Genomic DNA, 25,875 nt, shown 5'->3' on the forward strand with positions numbered 1-25,875 from the left:
CAGTCAATCTACAGTCAAAAACTTTCTCTACAGCAAGAGAGAAAGTACAAGCATATTCTTCTAATTAAAAAACAAGATTTACACGTTAATAACATTTAACTCATATATATAAATGTCCTCCAAAATATTTGTAATAGTTTTATATTTGTTTGCATGACTCCAGGACAGTATTTAACAACATGACTATAAAGTTTCCAGAGCATTCATATCTGAACATGCACTCCTATCTGAAATTTCCAGGGAAAGCAGTCCCTTCAATCAAAAGTTACATGTTCTTTCAGCAGAAAAAATTAAAGGGGAGGAAAATGAGACAATACTTAACTGTATGCAATCAGATTGAGTCTCAAAACTTGGAGACTCTTTGAACATGCCTTTTCCCCCATTCCTTTCAAGTTTTATGCTATGAAATATTTTCTGATAACAGGCCTCATTTCTGTCTCAGCTCCACACCAGTAAGGTTTTAATACTCAGCGTGTGATGAGAGATGAAACCAAGTGTGAACAACTTTTGGGTCCCATGAGTAGGCTGACTGTTGAAGCTGTCAGGTTCAATTGCATCATTCCGCATTATTCAATGCCCCAAACTGCTCCCTAATTGTTAGAGGCTTAACATATTCAAAACCATTGTTTAGGCTAATGCTGAAATGCCTACAGTTGAGTTTCCACAAAGAAAGGGGAGGGATTTAATTGTAGTTAAACCATTACTGAACTCTCTTCCTTTTGTGATAGGGCAACAAGGATGGCCAGAACAACCAATTCCAAGACAGCTTCTTAATCAGTTTATATCCAATCAACAGCCCTTTTCCCCTCTGCTTTAAAAACTGTCATTGCTATATTGTAACTTTGTGTTATATCATATAATGCTTTACAATCAGTGACACATTACCTAATTACCTATTTCCGCCAGTATTTTGTCAAAAATAATTTCGAAGGTTAATTTTACTTCTTGTTTAACATAAAAACATATCATTGTTCCTGTGGTTGGGGTCACACCATTTACCAATCATACCAGGTTATTCATCACAGCATGATGCTGTGATATGAAGTGCAGAACTACCCCTTGCTCCTACTAATACAGAGTCAAGAAATAAAAAGCATTAGAGATACCATTAACTACTTATGGCCAACTGCTACTGAAATCATATAAAAAATCTTGATGCAAATGAAATTTAAAGTTCAATTTTCTGCAAGCTGTTCTGCTGCCCTTCTGAGATGTTACAAGCACTTTCCATGCACATGTAGCTTCATGAAGTATGGAAGGAAATTCAAGCACAGGACCAAGTGTTAGCATCAGTTTACTTCATCTAGAAGACATCTTAAGCTGATGCATTTTGGCCTATGGCAAGCACCATTTATCTGAACAATTAATTACTTAAAACCTGCATTGAAATTAAATGAGTTTAAATACGAACATATACTAATTCTAGATACATAATTATAATAAAACATTTATAATGTGCATATATAAAAATGATTTTATTTTCTTGAGAGGTGAAAAGAGCTGCCCATCAAGTGACAGCAGCAGAAGCAACCTTGCCTTGTGTTTCCTACCTTAACCTGGGCAAGAAATACCATTTTTATCCCTAGATTTTTTAAGGCTTTTGCTTGGGTGTCGAAGGCAATGGGAAGAACATGCTATTGCTTTCTTTTATTCTTTCAGAACTTGTGGTACAACCTCTAACTGCACTGGGGAGAGGTGAGGCACCCACCAATGCCCCTCAGCACTCCCTCCTGTGAATTGGCAGCTGCCCCCTGGGATGGCAAAGCACCCCCACCCAAGGGTGGTCACAGCACAGCAGCACAGAGGGGCCCTGCCACGTGGACACTTTCTCATGCATCCCTTCCCGCAATGCAACCCTTGAAGATTTTCACCACAAATACAGAATTTACTTAGAAATCTTAGAATGCTTATCATCACCTTGTTTCCAATGGAAAATCAAAAATCTAAATTCCTGTTTATTCTCCTATATGTCAAGAAACACAGATGGAAGACAACACAGAAAATCCTTAATAAAATACAGTTCCCACATTTCTTCTGAAAATTATCATCTGACTTTTTGAAACAAATAGCACAACACAAACCAATATTAATCTGTAGTATAATAGTTACTATTCATATATTTTAGTTAAACCAATACTTTGATTTACATATTTTTAATACATGTTTTGGCTGTCTTAAGTTGAACATAACTAAATTTAAAATAAACAATACTGACCACTTGACTAAATGAACCTACAGCACTACTGATGACTGTAATCAGAGAGAATTTTTACAGCAAAGCTCACCTCACCTGCTTTCACAATCACCAATGCAAATCAAACCCAAACATCCACTGTAGTTTTTTACACATTCATTCTCAGCAACACTGAGATTGAAAAGACAGCCCTCACATACTGCCACCATTACAACCCAAGCACTCTGAAGCCCTTAAAGTTTGGGGATTTTTAAAAACAGATAACCAAGGTCCAATTGCACAAAAAATGTTTTTGCCACCCGGCTGAAATAAAAGAATTAACTGGAGAGTATAATTAGGAGGTGGGAAATGTTAAAATAAAATCAGGCAAATGGTTTGTCATGTCTTAGAAGAAAAGATCAACTTTTTATTCAAAAAGAACATTAATTACAAGTGTACAGATTGTCATAATTTAAATCTGTTAGGAAAACGGTATTTGTGACATCATTCTGTGCATACAATATTCACATTACTAGTAGTTTTTCTGTCTGCAGCAAAAATAAATCCTTTGAACTTCTAGCTGTAATGAAGACTCTAGCTTATGAACAAGCTAATAATCAAATACTGTCTTTGAGAATCAATTGTTTTGATTAAACATACAAATAAATCCTTCAATTAAATGAAACCATCTAACCTTCAAACACCAGCAGTCAAGTATTTTCCAAGAAAGGCATGAATGAATACAACTGGGAAACACAGTGGGATTTGAAAGGCAAAATGAAAAATTAATGGCACACCTACAGAAACTAATTTATACCTCTGCCCAGTGTACAACAAGGGCACATAAAGTCATTAAAAACCACACGGATAGAAGGCCTATCTTCCAGTAATGGGAAAACACTATAACCTCAACTACTACTTTGCTCCTCTCTTTCATGTTGACTACCCACATATCAGATAAATTTTTAACCAATTAAGATCTATTTATTTATATACCAGACATAAAAAAGAGACTTACAAAAACTTACTAGAATGCTACCTCATTAAGAGCTCTTTTTGTTTTGTTAGGGTTTTTTTTGTTTGGGGGTTTTGTTTTGTTTCAGGTTTTAGTTTGTTTTTTAAAGGAGGCTTTGTAGAGATAAGACCCTGGGATTCCTCCACAAGCCTAACTAAAAACAGAGTCATCATTTCAACACAAAGCCCTTTCACCTTAAGCTGGTTGCTCTATCGTTTCCATCTCCCTCTGTCTTCACAGCACTTAAACTGAATGTGCTCTACATGGACATGGAAGCAGTATCTTGTCCAAGAATCTCTTTTACTTAAGAACTTTAATCTATGTATTAGGAATTTCAACTTCACTCTCATTGAAACTACCTTCTTAAGAAACAATCTCAGTATATCCATAGAGGAATCTATTTTCTTCATACCAAAGAAAGCAAGACACTTGCAATAGGCAAATAATTCTGAGATCTGAGAGAAAAGTAACTACTTTCAAGATAATCTGTAATTTCAAGAAGAGCAATAATAAAGAATCAGTTACTTATTCACAAGCATGGACATTTTAACCATCTAAATATCAACAGTCTTTGCTATTTAGGTGATGAAACTAACACCTTCAGTGGTAGAATTGCTGCTGTGCAAAAATGCTTGCAAGATTCTCAACATTTACTCAAGGCCTATAAGCCACCGCCTCATCAACCAATTCTGCAGCTTGCAACAAACACACACCATGCATAATTGAAATCTTTCTCAAGCAAGACCTAAACACTGTTTCATCTAAATAGTTTTATTATTTCCATTGCATGCAAACTAGAAAATTTCACACTTTTTACATTCACCACCATTATTATTGTCTCAGGCAGCTAAATCGAAGTAGTGCTACACTCAGTTCAACGAAGAGGTCAATGTGCCTCAGTTGCCTGGAGACTGATGGTTGCTACAGCAGCACCAGATAAGCCAAGCTAAATAAGCTTCAGCTTGAAGGCAGAAAACATTTATTGCTAGAGCGAAACATTGATGCAGTTGTCTCAGCATGCGGCACTGTGCAAAACCCTGCACCGCCTTTCAGACTTCCTCCACACTGCACAAGCCCACATGAAGACAAGCTTTCTGAAGCAAGAGGAAAACAAGATTTTCATTGGGCTAAATACTAGATTACTTGCAACTATGATTCCTTTGTTCTTCTAGTTGAGTCACATGTTAGAAGGAATTTTCCCTCTGGCTGTAAATTCTTCCTCCTTGCTACTCTCCTCCTCCCCCACCCCAAAAATCCTCAGACTGCATGAAAAGAAAATTAGCTTTGTACCCATTAAGAAAGTAGATAAAAATTAAAACAGCTTTTAAGTGAGAAACAAGACAATTTTGATGGAAAAACTTTTAGTAGTGCAGTTCTTCCCCTTTTTCATTTTGCAAGACTGAAATTTAAGTGGCTGTGACAGAAATATGATTGAGTAGGTTTGGAAGGAAAGCCTCTGTTTTGCACTGACATCCTACACCACAATATCAAACCCCTCAGTGTACAACAGAGTGAAGGATGCATTCAGCACACTTTCCAAATCCAGAAGCACTTGCTATTTCCTGTGGCAATGAGTCCCAAAGACAAGCAACACACTCTGATAAAAATTATTCCTTTTTGTTCTGGATGTGCTGAGACTTCCTCTTGTACCTTTTGGGTAAGTTATAAGGAAAACCAAATAATTTCAGAATCCAAAAATCCTGTGATCCGTGTTGATATTTTACCTTTGACCCAGTAAGGTAGGAGCCTCTTTCAAAAGAGACTTTAGCATCAAGTGTTTTGACAGGAACATAAAATATGTTAATTGGTTTTCATGTATCCAGCATTTCTATTGATTAGAGAAGTCTAGGACCACAGTAAGGATCTAATTTCCTTTTTCTGGAAGCATGCTGCTTAAACCATGCAACATCATTATTTCCAGATGTTTTATTAGTCTCATTTTAATTATCACTCATATTAAAGGTAATATAAACAAAACAAAAAACTAAAACACCCAAAAAACCACCAAACCTCCAACAAACAACACCCCCTCCCCAGATTAACAATGCACTGTATGACAATGTATAAACTGAACTTAAGAAATGAACTAACTTACTTGTTTTGGAGAAATTTTGGAATATATTAACATATTGTCATAATTGCTGTCTATGCTTTACCTTAATGACTACCTACTAAGAGGTGAGAGGTTTCCCAACAAGGCACACACCAAATATGGAGCAGAAATCTTTACTATCTGCACTCTGGACTTCCTAAGAGCTCTTATGGCATTCGGTATCTCAATGATTTCTATGTTAAGGAACAGACTTCAAAAGATGTCCTGAAAAATATGTAAAGAGTAAAGTTCTTCTTAAGTTCTAAAAATCATCTGATTACATGTCTAATGCAGTTTAATATAATTACACTAAGTTACTTTGCACTGCAAAAAAAAGGATTATTGCTTAAATTAGTTTGTTGATGATATGTCAAAGTCTCCAGTTTTAAGATGTTCTGATCTAAAGGTGACTACAGAAGTATTACACCAACTCTTAGCTTACATATGGTTGAGATGTGCATCTTTGGGAGCAGAGCAGGAAACTCAAGCAGCCAACCACCTAATGCAGGTCACATCTGTGACACACTAAAGTCCTAGAACTCAGGGCAGCTTGGCTTTTTTCTCCATCTATTTTTTCTACTCCCCAAAGAAAATTTGATTAAACACTGATGGCTGATAGACCAGCCATTTTCTAGAGTATCCACAGGCAGGATGGCCCAGAACCATCCCTTAAAACACTGCAGGTCTCCCCAGCTCTAGCAGACTCCAGATGCTTAACCTGAAACTTTCCTTCTTTCCTTCCTCACGTTTACTTTGTGCTGCATATTAAATTTTTAAAGAACCACAAATCTAAACCAGCAGGAAACAGGGTGTTTCTCTGAACAAGAGTGGGAAACAAAAGTGGCCAAAGGAGTATCTTTCTTGGCCATCCCAAATTTAAGAATGCAGCACCCATAATTTGAGCTTACAACTGTAAACATGGAAGCAGTATCAATCAGGTAGGTGCCTGATTGTCACATTTTATTGTCATGAAATTTTATTGTCATGAAACATTTTATTGTCCCATGAAAATGATGAAACCCCCCTCCTGCAGACTTGCAAAAACCTCTCTCAACCTGAGTTTTCAGCAAAGGAACATCTACTTGTTTAAGATGTACTATTAAGTTCCTTCACAATTCCACTCCTTTTGTGGAAGGTGTAAGTAAGATTGCTCCCAAAACTGTTCCTAACTTCTCTGTTGAAAGGAACAAAAACTAAGAATAGAGTTCCTATTTCCTGTCTTTTCATTTATTTTCCCACAAGTGCCAGAATATAAAATAAAAAGGACAAGAAAGTTCCCTTGACAGCATGCAAAATGATGAGCAGACTTAAACTATGACAAGGAAAAAAAAACACTAAAAAAGGAAGCTAAAAATAGTATAGACTAGTAATTCGGAGAATGAGCAGGGGAATACAGAGATCCAAAATTAGGGACTAGATTAATTCAGAAAATGAGAAAATAAAAACCACAGGGCAGATGCATCTGAAACATCACATGCCCTACATTCAGAGAAGACCTCAGGATTCCTTAGCTTTCACATTCCTCTGTCGTTAACAAGTAACTCCAAATCTACCTAAGAAAATAAGCCTTATCTCCCCCTAGAAGCTGGATCAGACAAAGGAGGATAACCACCTCCATTCCTTCATTTATAGGAATGCTAAAAAAAATCCTGGGGGCTTTTGTACTGCTTCTAATGGAAGTAAAGCCAAAGGATCTTCGGAAGGGACAATGGACGTGATAAAAATGTTCCATGGGAACATATTTTTTCCAATGACCTTCTCTTTAGAATTTCTTAACATCCTTTAAAAAAAGAGACCTGTAAAAAATTCCTTCCAAAATTGACAAATTTATGATGTCCCCAAAATCATAATTACAAATGTCCAACAGAGATCTAAAAAACCAGCTGAAATCTTATAGGATGCACCTTAGTAGCACATATTTGAGGCTATTCCAAGTTTTAGTACTATTCCAAGAGCCCATCTGTTAACATAACTGAATAAGTGAGCAGACAAGATTTGGTCATAACTTGCTCTCTTAACTAACAGTTTCAGTAAAACCTAACTTTTAAACTATTATTTTTTACCTGCTACAGAGGTACAAGCTTACCTTAGCTTATAACCTCGGATGATGGTTTTCTTTTCATCAGAACACTACACAAGAAACATGCCAGCACAGTCTTATTTGAAGATTTCCATGGTCAAGAGCTGGACAAACAATGAGAATACATCCACAAGAGCCCAGCAAGCAGACAGCACTCTGATGGAACTTTGCAGACCTAAGTAGGTAAACCCTAACCCCTGACATTTACGCTAAATGGGAAGGGGATGAGGGGTAGGGGAAAAGATTTAAAAAAAATTTTAAAAAGGGTTCCTTCAAGTGAAGAACAACTGCATGGCAGAACTAGGGTCTCCTGACTGGATCTCTCCAAGGTAGGGTGAACGTTATGCACTGAAAGCAGACTCGCTGAAGCAGTGGAGGACTTTGTTAATTCAAATACAGTTCACCTTTACAGCTGTCAACCAAAACTCACTATTTCAATCTCCCTGTGTATCTCAAACCCAAGGCTCTTTAAATGGTAGTACCTGTGAATAAGATCTTGACAAGTAAGTCTATGACCACTTGAAAACAAGTTTGGTAGTGAGGCAAGACACACAACTCCTTTGCTTCTTTGGGGATGAAAAAGAAAAAAGCCCCCAAGGCAACTCACAAGAAACAAAGGCGAAGGAAGGACAAGAATTTTAAGCAGTTAACCTATGGAGGGCTCTCTAGTTCAGCTAAACAGTAAGAGGAGGTCCATCTTCTAGGGTATACCTCTCTTTGTGTGACAATATGAGGAGAAAAAATACTATGGTCTTTCTCTTCCTGACTCATAAAATACAGGTTTTGTCCAATTGCTTTTTCAATCTGATTTTCTTCTGACAGAGGTTAACAAACAGAAGTGGTGGTGCACAGCCCTTGCTTATTTAACTTCTCCATGTCAGTTGATTTTACAGACCTTTGTCGTATCCCATCTCAGTGTCTCTTTTTGAGGCCACGAGTCCCTCACTATTTACTCACTCCTTATAAAGCTGTTCTTTGCCATTGTTCACTGCCATGGCTCTTCTTGCACCTCTTTTGGCATGTACCATATCTGCTTTGAATAGAAACTGTCCTTTCCCTTTAACATTGATTTTATTTGCCCACTTACCACCTTGTCAACACAGGCTGGTGAGGTCTTTCAGCAATTTGTGACAGCTGATCTTCATAATGGCCTACTGCATAACCCAGCATAATCAGCAAACTTGGTGTGTGCTCCTCCTCCTCCTCCTTTCCCCAGACCATTTCTGAATACATCGAGCTGTACAAAAGGCTGAGTCTTCCCAAGACTCTGATGGCAAACCTCTCCTCTGTGAAAACCGACCATTGACTTATTTGGGCTTTTTTTTTAAACTTTTAACCTCCTACTAAACTATGACACAATCCCTCCCCCAAACTCCACACTGTTCAATTTAAGTGTTGTCAGTGAGTTAGAGTGTGCAATGATATTTGGAAATTTAAAAAAAGGAGAACTTCCTAAAGTACCAAAATTTTAATTCATTTCTTTAAAGTAGTTTCTATCAATTTGTACAAAAGAGATACCACTCAATTTTGGGTGAAACCACCCTATTTCTTTAGAAAACCAGTCCAGAAGAATTCTGTAAAAATAGGAACTGCCACCTATAAGAACAAATTGCTATCTGATATTGCAATGTAATCTGTGTTGGTCTTCACATAGCATTTCTGCTATACATGCACCATAAACACCTGCTTCTGCACACATACACACACTAAGTTTGATTTTTTCACATTTATACCCACTATCTTAGATCACTGTAGATAAATTACAAGTTCATTGCTTATAAGTACACAAAAAGATATATATTTGAGACATTCATTCTAAGGAGATCCCCATCAGGAAATGAAAAATGCAAGAAACAAGGAGTATAAAATCACTATGTATATTGTAGTATTCCTTTGTACTTCAACAGCAATCATGGTGATTTTCTGCAACTATAACTTCGTATTCTCTTAGCTTGATAAATGTAATCTTGTCCAACTTAAATTCAAAAAACTATCATAAAGGTATTTTTTCTGGTACATTACTTCAACTATGCCATCCTTCTGCACTTCTCCCATGCCTCCAATATTCCTTCACCATCAAACATGAACTATTGATCTTCATTTGCATGACTTTTCAAATACAAAATTATAACATATATGTCAAAATTCATTTGTTACCAAAATGTCAGCCTTGGCCATCTCTTTGCCAGGGCTAGCCTGGCTGTTAAATTTGTTAAATCTTCCAAACAAAGCACTCTTTAACTAATACTATCATTTTTTGCATTGAAAACTGAAAACTTTGCATATTTTATTTATCAAAATCCTTTTTTATGTTCTGATTAAACATTGGTTAGAACACTGATGCACTGCAACCAGCACTTATGCTACTAGTCATAATATAGTTATTATTAATAAGCACTTTCCTCAGACTACATTTAAAAAAATCTATGTGCTCTACAAATTAAGACTATGTGATACTATGGGGACCTTCCAGCCACTACAACATTTCATAACACATATAATGTTTATTAACCTATTTTCCAAATAAATTACTGTTTCTTTTAACATTGAAATTAAGCAGGTCAGTAACATGGTTTTCTATCTTAAACTCTTGTGATGGTTTACCTGAGTTGCAGCAACAACAGTAGTTATAGAAGGCGCAGTTGAAGGTGATAGAGCTCCCACTTGCTGCAAGTGGCCTGAAGCCTGCTGAGGTAAATGAGAACTGGAAACGGGAGTGCTAGATCCTGAGCCAGATACTGCATTTGGAAATGATACTGCTACATCATTGCTGCTAAAAATACCTGAAAAAAATTACAAAAACGATTATATGCATCTCTCTCTCTCCCCCTCCCTCTGTTTACTAGCAACCATGTAAATATGCAGTAGAAAATTAATCAAGACAAACAAGATCACTTAATACGTAATGCAGAAATCTCCTGTGTAGAAATTCTAACCATGCCGATTAATAAAAGTGCTCTCATCATTTAACATTCTACAGTTCAGGGAACACAGATTGATTCACTTTTAAGTTTTTTGTAAAACATATGTGATAAATCAAATATTTATGTGTGTTACAAACTGCTCAAATATTAACAGTGGCAGAATTTTTTGCTAAAATGCCTGCGTTCAACTGAGTCTGCTATCAGAGTTTGTTCTTTCAATGTATTACTGTTAACTAAAGAATGAAGTATTATGCTATATAACTGTACACACACCATACAAATGGAAAAAATACTTTTTTAACTTTAAAGTAAATGTTACTAAACAACATACATTTGTTCAAAACTGTAATTTTGGCAACTAAGGATTGCTTGTGCTTTTTCAGAAAAATATTGACAGCAAGTCTGAGGACAAGGTACAGATTTGCCAATAGAACTGGCATCCATGATCTATACGAATGCTCGACTAACATTTCTGCTAGAACAGCCAACAAATAAACGACTAAACACGTTAAAATTAGTCAGAGTTGTAAGTTAGCAATTTAAATAGGAAGAGTTCACACCCCTCTGTGAAGCCATTACTTCTGTTCATCTACATGCAGGGTAAAGTTCATTATAGAGGTTGGGAAAAAAAACCCTACTGACCAGAAGCCCAGGACAAGAAGTAGTACCTGTCTATGAAACCGTTAGGCTCCACGTGCATTAGATAAGTGAGCTGTCAGCTGGCCAAGGAATATCAAGCATGGTAGCACTGAACTGCAGTTAGAGGAAGAGTGCCACAGGGAGTAAACAGAAGTAGAATGAACATGGTTAGATCAAAAAAAGCAACAGAACTGAAATGCCAGTTAGAAGGCAAAGGGTGGAGCTAGTCTGTCACTCATACAAATAATGATTTGAAGAAGGCAGTGACAATAAGAAGATACGCAATGTTAAAACACCACTCGCCACCCAGATATCCCTCTGAGCACAGGCAGCCAAGGGAGGCTAACATCATCCAAACCCACACATAATATGCAAACACTGATGCATCTTAAACTCCCTGACTCTATTAACTGTCAAGAAAAATGGAAGAGAAAATCAGCCAGACCCACTAGAGAAAGAAGGTACGAAAAAGCACCTGAAGACACATCGCGACAACACTTCTTTCCTGCCTCACCAAGGTTTGTGACTTATCTTCTCCCCAGTCTCTTCATCACAGAGAAACTCCATACCTGCACTGCTTTCCTACTGACCTGTGTATCTTTTTCCATTTAGCACACCTCCCCCTCTCCTTGGCTTTTTGTGGTCACCATCCCCAAAGCCTACAGTTCCAGCCTTATTAGCAGTGAAGATCCTTGAAGTGTTCCCTTTGCTATGATCCTTTTCCAGCTCTAGCTGCATCATCTAACTAGACAGCACATTTTATGGATCCTTCTCTAATTCATCCCTACACACCACCAAAATGACCATGATTAACAAACAGCCCTGCTACTGAGTCTACTCTTCAATGTGACGTAACTACAATCACAAAAACTGAAATATAACCCAGGTCCTCAAAAGATTTTTCAATTTGCTTTTAATCAGTAATTTCAAACTAATAAAAAGGATGAGATTTAACCCTTTGTTTCTTGAATGCAGTAAAACAATTCAATATACAAACCTTCCTGAAAATACAAGATTTTCATGAATTATCAGGCTTAAGGAACCATAAAATTTTAAAATCATGAAATATCACAACACCTTTGAGTAAACCATAAGAGCTCATCACCACAAACACTATCACTCTCATAAAACATCAACAGCAATGAGAGGAGAAAACAAAATTTTTGGTGAGAGACAAGTAAAAATTAAGGATATTTTGCCAGAAAGGGAAAACAACTCCAAAATTTTAAAGCTATTGCAATTTTTTTTAAAGTCTTAATTTTTAAAAGTCTTACATATTTAATAACTGCAGTGCTTCTGCTGCTTCTATTTTAATAATAAGGTTTATTCTTCCTCTTAAAAATAAAATTCAGGAATACAAGCAGATAGTTATGAAATCACAGGCAAAAGAATATTTCAAAAGAAAAGCAGCAAACTAGTTTGCCAGTGGAATGAGGTAAGCTAATATTCGTTGCCAGTTGTTGTAGTAATATTAAAAACACTATTTGTTGCTGTTGCAACATACAAGACAAATATGACCTATCAGCACACTCTTTTTGGGATAAGTATTTCCATTTAGTAATCCCTTACTTAACACATAAAGGACATGCACCTTCTGAAACTAGTCATGCAACCAAGATACTACTCCATGCAGCATTCAAATAAGATCTGTAAGATGAACATTGAAATAAATCACTGATTTTCACACCGTTTCCAAAATACCTGTATAAAAACTATGTGTATATCATATTAGAAAGCCAAGACAATACACATTTGAAATGTCTCTAACGTATTAAGTTGTCCTTTGGGGTTTGGGGAGAGATAAATCACTTTCTGGATCAGGAAGGAATGACAACAAAAACCTGAGCGAATCTCTGTAAACTACATTCATGTTTAAAACAAACAAACCACCTTGAAGTCCTTCCCGTATTACTGAAAAGCCAAAGAGCTGTAAGTTGTGATGGATGGCATTGCGTAATTTGCCAGCAGCATGAACAGCATGGTCAAATACCATCTTCAGCATGAACCAGAACACAGCTCCTCAGCTCCAGGGGGAAATGGACCCCTCCCAGTGTTCAGGTGAATTCTGACTGTGTGTCACACCCGTAACACAGCTGCACAACACGGACTGCAGGTTCTAACAGATAAAATGCACATGAAGCCTACACTGCTGGCTCAAAAGGCTTAACAAAAAGGCAACTGAAAAAAAAAAACAGCATTTCTGGCCAACAAGTAACTGCCTGCTTGGCACAGAAAGGTAGTACCATAGAGAAGGGAACACATCAGATAATACAGACTGAAAAATATGCATTTTTTATGCACCATCAATAAAAAACTCAGTATCAGAGGATACAAAAGCACTTCAAGAATAGTGAAAAGCAAAATAGCCTCAAATCAAAACTAGCAATATGTACCACGTAGCACACAGAACAATTTTAGTGATTTTATTCAAAATCTCAAAAGTAAATAGTTCCATGAACAGAGGAGTTAACAAAACTGAGTAAATCCTGGATTCCACAATGTTGCATCTCTCAGATGACATCAATACACTAAGTTTCCTCACCACAATTTCAGTATCTAGCTATGAAATCCTCATTTCTTATTTTCTAGTACTACAGTCCCCCCCTCCATTATCCAGCTCTCATACATTCCCTTCTTATGCTGGTGACTGCCAAGTTCAGCAAGAGAGAAAAACCAGGCAGTATTTGGTTACTTTTGTCCCATTCACCATCCATTCCTCTTACAGGAACATACATGTTTTAGACTTTTTTTCTGTAAACTGGACAACAGACTTAAAGCTTACTGGGGGCTGAAACCAAGAGAGACAATATCTAGACTGCTCCTTAGGAAGCTCATAAAATGATCTCCCTAAAGCTGTATTTTCTCTTGTAGGTCAAAAATTTGAAACGATGGCAACAATTCTGAAAAGCAGAAGTTAGCGACGATATCTGTCATAGGTGGCTCATCTTAGCATTTTGTCAAAACTCAGGAATAAGAAGAATATGGCCAAATAGGCCATTATTTTTCAAATGTAAACTTGCAGGCCCACAGAAGTTGCAAAGAACTACAAAACCTTCCTACTTGGGGGGAGGACAGGTGGGCATAGGGTTGGACAACGGCCTCAAGGGAACTCATAGCGGAAATCACAGAAATAAAAGGAAATTTTGAGTTATAAGAACTTCATTACACAAACTGAAGCTATACACACGTTTTCAGTACCTTCATTTTGTGTGGTAATCTCAAAAAGTCTCCCCTAAACCCATGGCAACTTCCTATACAGTGCAAAATGAAAAAGTGTCTTTGCATGAAGCAGTCCATTCATTAGTAACTAGGCATGTACAAAAAACTGATTAAGGTCCATTACACAAGAAAGAACATGTTCTGTTCCAGTACAATGTTAACAGCGGAAGAAGTACCCCTCTATGTTATTTTGTAACATGATCACAAACTGAAGTGAATTTAATGAAAACAGAAGCAAATAAAAATGGGCAATTTTTTACAGTTGTCAAAGGAGAAGAAAGTTGCACTTCTACTGCCAAGGCAGCAACAATATTCACTTAAATTTATGAGATAATGAGCTTGGAGGCTAGGCCAATCTGTTTCCTTCATGAAGAAATCTGAAATCTAAGTACCAAATAATCACAGTACTTTCCTGCTGGTGATGAGGGAAGTGGCAGAGTTCATTTTCAGATAGGCTGCTACAAGACTCCGCAGTAACAGTTCTAGAGGTGCACAGAAATCAAAGTTACTGATCTGCAGCTGGGAAAAAAGCTACACTTCCTTTCAGTGACTGGGCATCCTTTTTTGATGGAGGCACAGCAGCCTGTCCCAGATCAACAGCCCATGGCTTCCTTTCACAAAGGGCATTCTGAGTACTCTCCAGAACTGAGGCAGAAGTTAAAAAAACCCCACAGACTCAAAATACCCAAAGAACACACACTGCTGGAGGTGGAGGGAAGATACAAAGTACAAGTGTACATGTTTCCGTACATGTTTCCAAAAACTGGTTTTCTAACTGTTTTGAAACAGTTGCTCCAGTTTCATACCTATTGACAGAAGGCAGACTGCCACAATTATTCCCTTTGAGAATACTCTGTAGAGTGGATTTATAGTCAAAGACCAAAATACTTGACAAGAACCTTGACACAACTGAGGAACACAATCCAGCACAGCAATATGACATATATATATGGTGAATCCATGATCCTATAAGCTACATTTACAGTAAAGACCTGAAGTTTGCTATCAAACTCCATTACAATTAACCCCAAATCCTTGGCAGCTCAGCCAGCAAAAGACATTCAGGCACTCTCTTCTGTCTACTCCCATCCCTATGGTCAAACCCCTGATTGTGCAATTATCTATAATCAATCAGAAATGTGTTCAACAACAGGGTGGGGTGAAGGATCAGAACCAACCCATGTGCTACTGAAATGGTCTGCTGTGTTCAGCTAGTCCCACCTGCTAGAGTGAACAATGGTATTTTACACTTGATTCCATGTCCACTGATGGACACCCTGTCAGCAGTCATGTTCCCACCTGGAATTAATCCAAGCTGATACAGGTCTGACACTGCAGCCCTCCACTGCAGAAGGGCTCAAACCCACATTTTTCATAGCCCACCCAAGATAAACGTTCTCTCTGAGAGAAAAGGTCTGAATGTGACACGAGGGGACAGATGACATGCAAGACAAGGGAGACGGGGAGAACTGAACTGTTCTTCTAGGTCACTATATCCATCTCTGACAGTGAACAGCCATACAAGGAAAAGTACAAAAAAAGGGCAAGATGTAGTAATACTTTCCTCAAATGCTCTCCCAGCCTCTAGAAATCTATAATGTATGAATTTTGAGTGTGAAGAATGGTCTTTGTAATTACTAGCTTTAAATATGCTTCCAGCCCTGCCCCAATGAATATCTTCCAATCCCTTCTGAACAGGTGAAGCTTTTCATAACATATATCATGGCAAAGTTACACCTTAGTTAAACTGTGCAGGTTTTTGGGGTGGAAGATGGCCGACACAGGGACAAACCGCCTTTCACTTGTTTCCTCCAGATGTTCTGACTTCTCACAATAATCTTTGAAATGCTTTATAACTGCCTGTTTACATTTCACAATTAACTCAGCATTATGAAATAGGACATGCAAAGAACTTCATGCTTGTTCCACCATGAGTCAAAAAATTTTCAAGTACTTTTCTAGAATAGAATACTAAGATAAAGAGCTCCTTGATCATATCTCAGACATATATGCTCATAACCACAAAAAAGACCTGTACTTCAAATGTACCACAGCACAGAAAGACCTTTGTAAAAGAAAAAGTTAAACAGATAGGTAAGAACAATTGATAAAGACCTTAACTTTTTAAGGTTTAAAAGTTTTAAATGCTCACTTTTGTAACAGTGAGCCAATACAAGCCTCAGTTACTTAAATACAGCAAACTAAAAGCAAAGCAGTTTTAGGCTCACTTAATGAGTATTCATGAATAGGAGCATGACTTGTGATGTACATTTCTTAATGATTTCAGAAACATTTACTGTGTTTGCTTAAGATCTCTGAAAACAGATCTCTCAAACCATTCTGACAGTAATCTACCTTGGTGCTGGAAGATGAGCCACGGGAAATACTAGATTCCTCTTCACTGTGAACATAATCCAGTCCTTTATGGGAGTTTCTCCCTTTTGGATTCCAGTGATCTGAGGCTGGTGTCTTTGAAAGGAGGGGGCAGGGGGGTGATGGGACAGCTTTTTCCCAGATTTCTGAAGACCTACAAATAGCTGTCATGAGCAACAGTTACAGCTTTCAAGCGGTATTCCAGAACCTCATGGTCAGATAGTTACACTTATGACTGCAATATCTGACAACCAAACAATAACTACTCAGTACTCTGAAATGTGCATAACAGAACTAGTTCAGTCTTTTTAACTCACCCTTCTCTCGTTCTTTGTTTTTATCAATTTAGATGGTTTAGCTGAGCACTAATATATCCATGCCTCAATATAGGCAGATGACTTTTTATCAACACTGAAAAATTCTGCCCAAGTTGGGCTACATTCAAAAAATTTCAATTCACACTCAATACAGATTCTTATCTTGTTAAAAAAAATCATACCATAAATATGAATTTTGCCTGCACTGATGGAAAGGCCAAGGCTACAGAACTGATGTTTCTTTGGAAACATGTTGTCTTCTAAAAACAATCACAGCACTGAGACTGCCACAATGGATGTCTGTTCTGCATTATGACTATCCTCACTGCAACTCAAAAATCAGCATAAGACAGAACAATCAATAACAAAGACCTAAAAACAGCAACAGGAGTATGAAATAAGACAGAAGACACAACAAGCAAGAACTGAAGTTACCACAGAAAGGCAACAAGCAAACATGACAATTTACAGTTATTTCTAATGTAAAATAATCATGTCAGTGCTTCTCCTAGTCTTTTTTTAATGTATGCACTAGAACTGCCACGAAATAGGTGTCCTCTACACATGTATATATGCATGTATAGATATGTGCATCCCTCCTGCTCCTTTTCAGCAGTAGACTCACAGAGGAAGAGATGAGGCTGCAAGGTCAAATCAACAGTTTGACTGTAAGATCCAGAGTGACTTGGGAGGACAAAGCACATTGCTACCACACAGTGAATAGCAGTGACAACTTCACATCTCTCAGCTGCAAATTTTGTGGTTTTTAGAAAAAGGTCTGAAAAAAGCAAAGATATAAGAAGCTGACTATACAACTGCAAAACACAGCACTGAGTATACCATGTCTCTTAGTGGCAAAACTGCAGTGTGCCACTGTCTGCCTTCAAGTGTCTTGGCTCCTTTCTATTGAGGCAGGCACCTTAATGGAACAGCTTTCATGGCTCCATTTTCCAGTCCTCTTCTTTAGGGCTAGATTCTCTGGAACTGGTTCAATATTTTAGCTACTATCTTTCCTCCTTCAAAGTCTGTCAGCACCAAACTTCAACTGACAGAGTTTGGCCACTTTTATAACAAAACCACTCATAATAAACCTCTCTGCTCCAAACTTCTACTTGTTTCCACTCAAACTAAAACTTGCAGGTTTTCTTTTTGGTACTTTGTTGCCGATGTGCAGCCAGCTTAAACTGAGTGCAATGAAAAAACAAGCTCCTCACACAGACTCCATCAAAACTCTGACAGTGACATTTACAATCCTCAGCATTACCTGACACATAACCTGAATATACTGTTGGAGTAAATGATCTTCCTTTATTTAAATATTTATCTCAAGTTGTAATACTTTCTTTTCATCCTATATAAACATACATGACAAGATCTCTTCTTGCTGTTCATATTATCAAAATTTCTACCTACCCTCACTGATTCCATCCAGATACATGCTTCTGACAAAACAAGAGCCCTGCAATACCAGGATGGGGGGAGGGGGGGAAGGAAAGGCAATACTGGGGGGGAAAAGTAACCAACTTTACCTCAGAAGGTACCATGAAACCACCACCACCCCACACCAAGGTAATTAGATAATAAATGCTGTCCAAACACCATTCTAAAACAAACATGTAGCCACCATTATGCTGTTCCACAGCAGTAAGTTATATAAAGCATTACTATTGCCTGGCAATATATGCCCTTCCAACTATCTGGGCCACTAGTTTAAAAAACAAAAAGTGCAATGTGGAAAGAAGTCACAAATGGCATTCCATCGATTTCTGTTCTGCACCCTCTTGCCAATCTATACCTCTTCAACATTAAACAGCAAAAAGGCTCTGCTTATAAAACAGCAGAAACTCACCAAGTCCAAATTCAGCACACTTTGTCAGATACCCTTCAGATGTTTTATTTTTGTTCAGAAAAATGGTGAGCTTGCTTTCCTTCATCTCAAAGCTGGTTCAGAGCATTGTATACCTGGGAGAGTGAGAGGGAAACCCTATATCAAAAGGAAAAAAAGCTAAACCTATTTTACTAAAGCAAAGCAAATCTAGAGAAATTTCAGTATTTCTCACCACACATAGACTATGAAACATAAAGTTAATGTAATATTAAAATTTTTATTATTTAAGAGATCCACCACTCTAGACATCTGCCTGACAGGTTTAATTCATGACTCTAACAGTGCAAAAAAGCAAAAGTTCCATAAAATCGTAATGACTGCCACCTTAAAATGGAAAAAACTTGACCATGTAAAGTTTCAAACATGTAAACTACTTTGCATTCACTGAATTTCAAGTCAATACAATTAGCAATGCACACAGCACTGCTCTCCTAACATATGTGCACAGCAGTAAGAAAACTTCTATTTGAGGCTGGGACAAATGGATAAAAATTCTCAATTTTTATTAACAGATCACCTGACATCAATTAAATATCACACTGAGAAATAAACTTGATAATCTTCAAAATTAGCCTCATGAGAGAGTTTTAAATCTTCCAGTAACTTGTGAATACAGATATGATTGTTTCCTACAAACTAACAATAGTCTTGAAAAAGTACACCAAGTTCTAATTTAATAAGATATTTCATTTCCACTGGCTATGAGTGAATACAGAAACAGGGGTAAAAAGCCAGTGCTGAATACTAAAAGGAAACAGCCATTAGATACATTAAAGATTCAATATTGCTCCCTCTGAAATTGATAGTTCTGTTATCAGTGACACAAATGAGCAGCATCAGGCTGTCAGAACAAAGAATGGACAAAACAAGGCTACCTTCACATGCATTACTTGTAGTAATTTAAGTAGTCAGGAAGGGAAGTGGGAGAATGCCTGAGGTAGACACCACTATAACACACCTATGAATGGAGCACAGAAGAAGGACTAGAAAACACTATTCACAAAATTAAAGAAAAGAATCTCAGAACTGGAATAAAACTGTTATCATTTTACTTCACACATACAAAAAGATCATAAAAAGAGAACTGAGGAACTATTGACCTATCAGGCTCCTGCAGACAATCTACAAAGTTTTCACTCAAGTACCGAACAATTGACGCACTGCAGACCTGTATTTCACCCAATCCATAGAATATGCAGACCTTCAATCAGGCTTTTCCACAAAAGGCTACCCTTTGTGATAAATGAACCTCTGAAAAAGATTCTAATATAACTTACCATTATGTATGGCATTCATCAACTTCACGAAAGCTTTTGAGTTAGGAGAAAAAGGGCTTCATGTTAAGATCATGTTTAACAGACGCACAAAAGAATGTATGTATAGACAGGAATTTCAGTGAACAATAATATACCTGAATACATCTTTCTTGTATTAGAGCTCTGATCATTTACAGTAGCACAAATTGTAAAATGGATTTATTTCTATCCACTATAATGTTTTACTTGTATTTCTTTTATCAGTGTTGGTTAGATATTAAATGTCAATTATAAGAACATTCCAGCACATGCCAATTAGCTGTATTCTAAAGCTAGTATTACAAATAAAAATTCAAATTCTCTCCAGTGGCAATCAGTCCCCCCAAGAAAAGACTGATTTTAATTTCATTGTCTGCAACAAATTTAGAAACTGAAACGGAAGTTGCCTTGCTAATTTTAATCACAAGGCATCTGTTTTGCTTCACTGATAGATGGAGATGAACTCAAGCAATCAAGTCTAGCAGGAAACGGTTGTGTCTCCTGGACTTCAGCGAGCTCAGTTCAACAACAACTCAGATACACAGAAAGAACATCCAACCAGAGGTACACCAAAGGAGATGCTCACATGAACTTCCTTTCCTTCCTGGCTGGGGTGCTTAGAGGGTATTGATCTCTGACCCTGAAGTGCCAGAACACACTCACATCCTCTGCCGGGCAGCTGGAGTCTCCAGTGCAGCCGCCACAGCACTGCAGTGTCCAGCTGCAGGTGTCAGCCCTCCTGCACTTAACCCACCAGCTTACTCCTGCTCAGGATAACCACCCCATGGCTACAGAATTGTTTTAGTTTCAGTCTGCTCCTTCACTCTCTCACACTGCCAAAGCCCTCAGTTGACACATCTGGTTTGACTTGGTAACCAAATGATTTTACAGGCCACAGTGGGGTGAACACCTCCGTCACACTCCCATGGGGGAATTTTATACCCGCATCAGCCTCTGCGATCTGACTGCAGTAACTATTTGGGGTCCAACAGGGCAACTACCTTTAATGCTTCATTTTTCTCTTTTTACCCTTGCCACAACTGGGAGCTACTAAACATTGCTGTCATAAGCCAGTCTTTAACTCTTCTGAAGGGCCCTCTGAACTTCATAATTTCAAAAGAATGAATGAACAAAGACATCTTAAACATCTGTCATTCATACTCAAAGACTACAAAATTAAGAAGCAATTTTAAAAAATTTAAAAGCTTTGACTTTTATCTACTGACTAAAATTCAATAACTAGCCAAAGGTACGTCTATGGAAATACTTGGTTGTTGTTGAAAATTTGGAATATCTTAATTAAAGCATTAATTTACAAAGTCTGTTCTCTAAAAAACATAAATACTAATGTTTGGGGATTTAAATTTTGTGGTACAGAAAAAAAACAAACAATGTACAAAATTCTGTATGATATTTGACAGAAGTGCATTCATCTGAAATAAATAAAACTGATAATCTTAATTAACCTTCTTAACAGTTTTCAGAGAACTAACAAAATACAAAAATAGACTCATAATTTACAAGGAAAAAAATTACTAAAATGCACAGAGATGAAATGACTGGAATCACATTATACTATACAGACAGATTCTCTCTCAGGTGCAGAGGACACAATGCAACTGCAGTCTGCCACTCTTAAGTGCAGAATCATTTCACCCACACCTACTCTCCACAGCCTTTATTTGATTATAATTGTATCCATTCTCTCCAGTTATGCTCAATTTTTTGTGCACAAGAAATAGGAGTCATTCTGATCCATCACTGCTTTCATCACTAAAGAAAGTCCCTTTCAAATTTAGGGAACCATTGGGTAGGTTTGTAAGGAAACTTAGAGTGGTGGTGGGTTTTTTTCTTTCCTCTCCTTTATTTTTCATTTTATTCCAACAAGCTCAGCCCTAGACTGCCAAAGCTATACCTTTTGCTTTTGTTTCTTCAAAACTGTACCAAACAGGAGCCACCACTAATCCACGCAATCACATACAATGCAGTCCCAAAGATCACTCAAGAGGTATGAGAAAGTTTCCAAGCAGAATAGACCAGATATGTCCCAATGCAAAATTTACTACTCTAAGATAACACTTCATAGATAAAGGAGGAAGAGATGCAGTTAAAGAGCTAACAAAACCCTAGCTGTTCTACCACAGACCTCATCCAATTACACAAGGAAGGGCCAACACTAGATCAGCCCTGCTTGTGACTGAGGGAGCTCATTCTAGACTCCCCCCAAGCCTCTCCGCAGAACAGAAGGAGAACTGTTCCCCTACCAGCACTCCCTTCCACACTCCATAAATTAGTAGAAGGCAGATGAAAAAAGGTGTTTTATTCTGGAAGGAAAAAAGAGCTACTGTCTTGGTTCCTGTGTAACTGCCTTTATTGGCAGCTAGGTCTTTCCCCTCCCAGCCACCCAGTTTTCTGCTACAATGTACAGCCAAATTGAAATTCAACATGCTAAGGTGTTGAGAAAGGTTAGGGACAGTGAATGGTAACTATATATAAATGTGTGTGTGTATGTATATATATATATGCTGTAATATCTGGACTTCACTTCTCATTGTTTTCATTAATTTGCCATCTCTGGTGCCTCCCACATTTTCAGTCCTGGCTAAATCTTTCCTCTCTTCATCCAATCCTTACAGCAGCTGTTGTCGTTTGCTTTACTTAGAATCTTACAATTATTCCTCCTTAAAATCAATTCTGCTCAGAAAAAACTTTAATGCTTCCAGCTCATTCATTTCAATTTCTGAAATGACTTAGTATTAATATTGACATCCAAGCCACCACCTCTGGCTGTTCGTTACTTGTTTTTAAGGGAACTGGTTATGCATAAACCTTAAGTTTCATTCTAAGCTTACCACTCTTCCACAACAGAAAAAAAGTGACTTTGTCCCTAGGAAGGATGTTATTTGTGTTATTTGCTGTAACCAAGCCCTAAATGCATCAGATTAGGCATTTGTCCAGGACAGTTATCATGCTTTAAGGAAAAAAAAGGTGAAAAAAACCCAAATAAAACAAATTCCAACAATTTGCATTTGACATTCTTATGTGAAAGCTAACTATACTGACAGCTTATGAGCCACTTTTTTATTTGGAGGAATGAGGGGTGTGTTTGGGGTTTGGTTTTTTATTTGTTTGCTGGGGGAGGCTCTGTTAAGTTGTTTTTTTTTATTTACTTGGAATCTCTACTCATTCTTATTTCACAGATGGTCAAAACAAATAAGCAATGGGAAACAGAAATAAAACCAAGTCAAGTATGTAGGATCTAACAGGATTACTCATGCAGAAGTCCCAGTTGCATGTTCATATTCTTCACTTCCATTACCAGCTTCCACAAATCCCTGCTCGACTCAGATTTCTAGAGCTATACTGGTCCAAAGAACATGCTCGCTCACTTTTTTAATGACCAAAATTTCCCCTTTTTTCCTGTTACTTAGGTTAGTGGAGACCCTTTTCTGTACCTTCTACCACTGTAGGAAATTCTCTCTCACAAAAACACATGCAGCAAGCTAGATCACTGTCAAAATGAACAGTTTCCTTCCTGTTATACTTATGGCCTTCTCACATTTCTACCAAATCTGACACTGAAAGATGAAGACTTCTATTTAAAAGCTGAATAAAAAGTATATAAAGAGCAATACGAAGCAATGAGTTTGCATCTAAACTAGGTGTTAAATCCCAGTTTGGTTCAAATGGACAAAAAGTGGCTTTACATTCAGGATCAGATAAGAAGTAGCTTTGTGTATATGGCATACCTGTATATCAATTTCCTACAACAGCTTTTCAGGTATGCCTAATATTCTTGAAAGAGAGTTTTATTTGAATAACCTTTTGGAAATAGACTGTTGGCTTACTGTTGCCAATTTTCTGGTTTTTAATCATGCTGGGAAGATTTATCAGCAATGAGCTCCCATTCAGATGCACACAGGGATCACGCAGGTACAGTAATGTTTGTACATTTGTTTGTACGGTATCAGAACAGCACACAGTGCAAAGGCACTGGGACACACTGTCACTCACTGTCCCCAAGGACACTTCTTTATGCTCATGGAGCCACCAGGGCCCACCTGGCTGCACAGGCTCCCCTGCAGAGCCACAACTGCAGGGGTGCATGTGCTGCAGCACCACAGGCAACCTGGAGGTTCAGAAAGCTGCTGTGCTCAGTGTTATCACACCCATATAACCTGCCTGAGGAAAAAAATAAATCACTTACCTATGAAGGCAGCATAGAGACTTGATAATCAGACACTTAGCCCTATTATATTTGTTTTAAAAAGCAGTGTAGCTCCTATATGAATGTGAGTGTCATCCTATATGAGTGTCACAGGAATCTCTCCATTCTCATCTTAATGGATTTCTCCCTGAGCAACATCTTGCACTGAAAAGCTCAATTATTTTAAGGTAACTAGTCTTTTTTATGCCTCTGTATTATGTTAGCATTTCTATTTTTTTTCTTTTCTTTTGAAACTTTGCAAGGGAATTGCAGAAATTATTATGATAATCAACAACATCTCTAGACATCACAGTCTCTCCACCAGATATAATCCTGAGACAAGCTTCAGTCAGTTTAACTTCTGGTACTGCAGCTCTTCACATCAAATACATGGAAAATTTAAATGCTAAGTACACTTCCTTCTGATTTTAAAAACCTGACTGCAGTGTTGTCACCTCTGACTGACAACAACAACAATAAAAATTTACCATATGAATTGGACAATCTTCAGAAGGACAAAAAAGTTTCAAGAACTATCAACACATACACACCACTTATTTTTCAGATATATTTGATTTCTGAAAGGCTTGAAAGTCTGTAAGATCTGAAAAGTACAATTTTCGAGGAAGGGTAAAAAACCCTACTGCTCCTTTTATAGTCAAGCCTCTTCTCTACCCTCCCCCACACACACTTTTTAATGTTCCCATGTCACCTTTAACAGATTTTATGGAGTTAAAAGACTGATTGCTATCTCACATTTGACTTACAAAGAATGCCATACCCTAGTAATTGACTGCAGATGCTGAAAAATGTTCACACTCAAGAAGACGAATATTTTCATTTTAAAATACATATACATGTATACACACAAAAAACCTCTTAATTTGATACCATTTTGAAAGTCCTTTTTTTAAGTTAAGCCATTTTAAAGGAGGTTCTAGGAACTAAACAGCTACAAGTCAGCTAACTCTTGTATCTCACTTTATTTTCCAAGCAGCAATAGAATTAAGGAATATATCCTTGATCTTCAGAGAAGGGATACACCTCTAAAGCAAATATCAAGTTTTTCAACAAAGACATCTGATAGGATAGAAATCTTAACTGCTTCACAGTGTCTCCTTACTCCCCTGCTCGATTTAAAATTATAATTCTTAGTTCTATAATAAGAGTTAAAGAACTAACATAATCTAAACACAAACCTGGAAATTTCAGTACCTTTTCTCTTTCTGCCCTTATTTTTTTAAATGTAATAATGATAATAGCACATACTTTTACTCCATGTATCTGCAAAGACCATCAGCCACTGGAAAAGCGGATCTCGTTCATGCAGCTCAGTTTATGCAGATTACCCAGGCCTAAAGTAAGTAAGTTTTTATCAGGAGTTCAAACCTAACACCAAATATATACAAGGCACTTTGTAGGCTTATGAGTCAAATATAATATAAAAGCAAGCAGTTTACAAAAAGGTCATGAACTTCTCTGAAAACCTCCCCTTACCACACAAAACAGATTTATAGCTAAATTTGGAAAGTAGTAAGCACAGAAACTTAAGTAGCCTTTAGCCATTCCCAGTCCATTTTCTTCTCTGCCAGTACAGACACAACTAATAAACAGTCAGTGTAATCATAAAGATACTTATGTTTTCAAGAGTTT

The 25,875-nt window shown here is 37.4% G+C and overlaps 1 protein-coding gene across 7 annotated transcripts in view; it reads right to left on the reverse strand.

The window, feature by feature from the left end:
- Positions 1-25,875, reverse strand: part of MLLT10 (MLLT10 histone lysine methyltransferase DOT1L cofactor) — a 128,492-nt gene that overhangs the window by 26,584 nt on the left and 76,033 nt on the right. For all 7 annotated transcript variants that reach the window (XM_074535107.1, XM_074535112.1, XM_074535099.1 and 4 more), the window contains one exon: positions 9,965-10,143. In XM_074535107.1, the coding sequence (XP_074391208.1) occupies positions 9,965-10,143 (179 nt within the window). The remainder of the gene's footprint in view (positions 1-9,964; positions 10,144-25,875) is intronic.

Source organism: Zonotrichia albicollis, chromosome 1 (assembly GCF_047830755.1).
Source record: "Zonotrichia albicollis isolate bZonAlb1 chromosome 1, bZonAlb1.hap1, whole genome shotgun sequence".
NCBI classification, from domain to species: domain Eukaryota; kingdom Metazoa; phylum Chordata; class Aves; order Passeriformes; family Passerellidae; genus Zonotrichia; species Zonotrichia albicollis.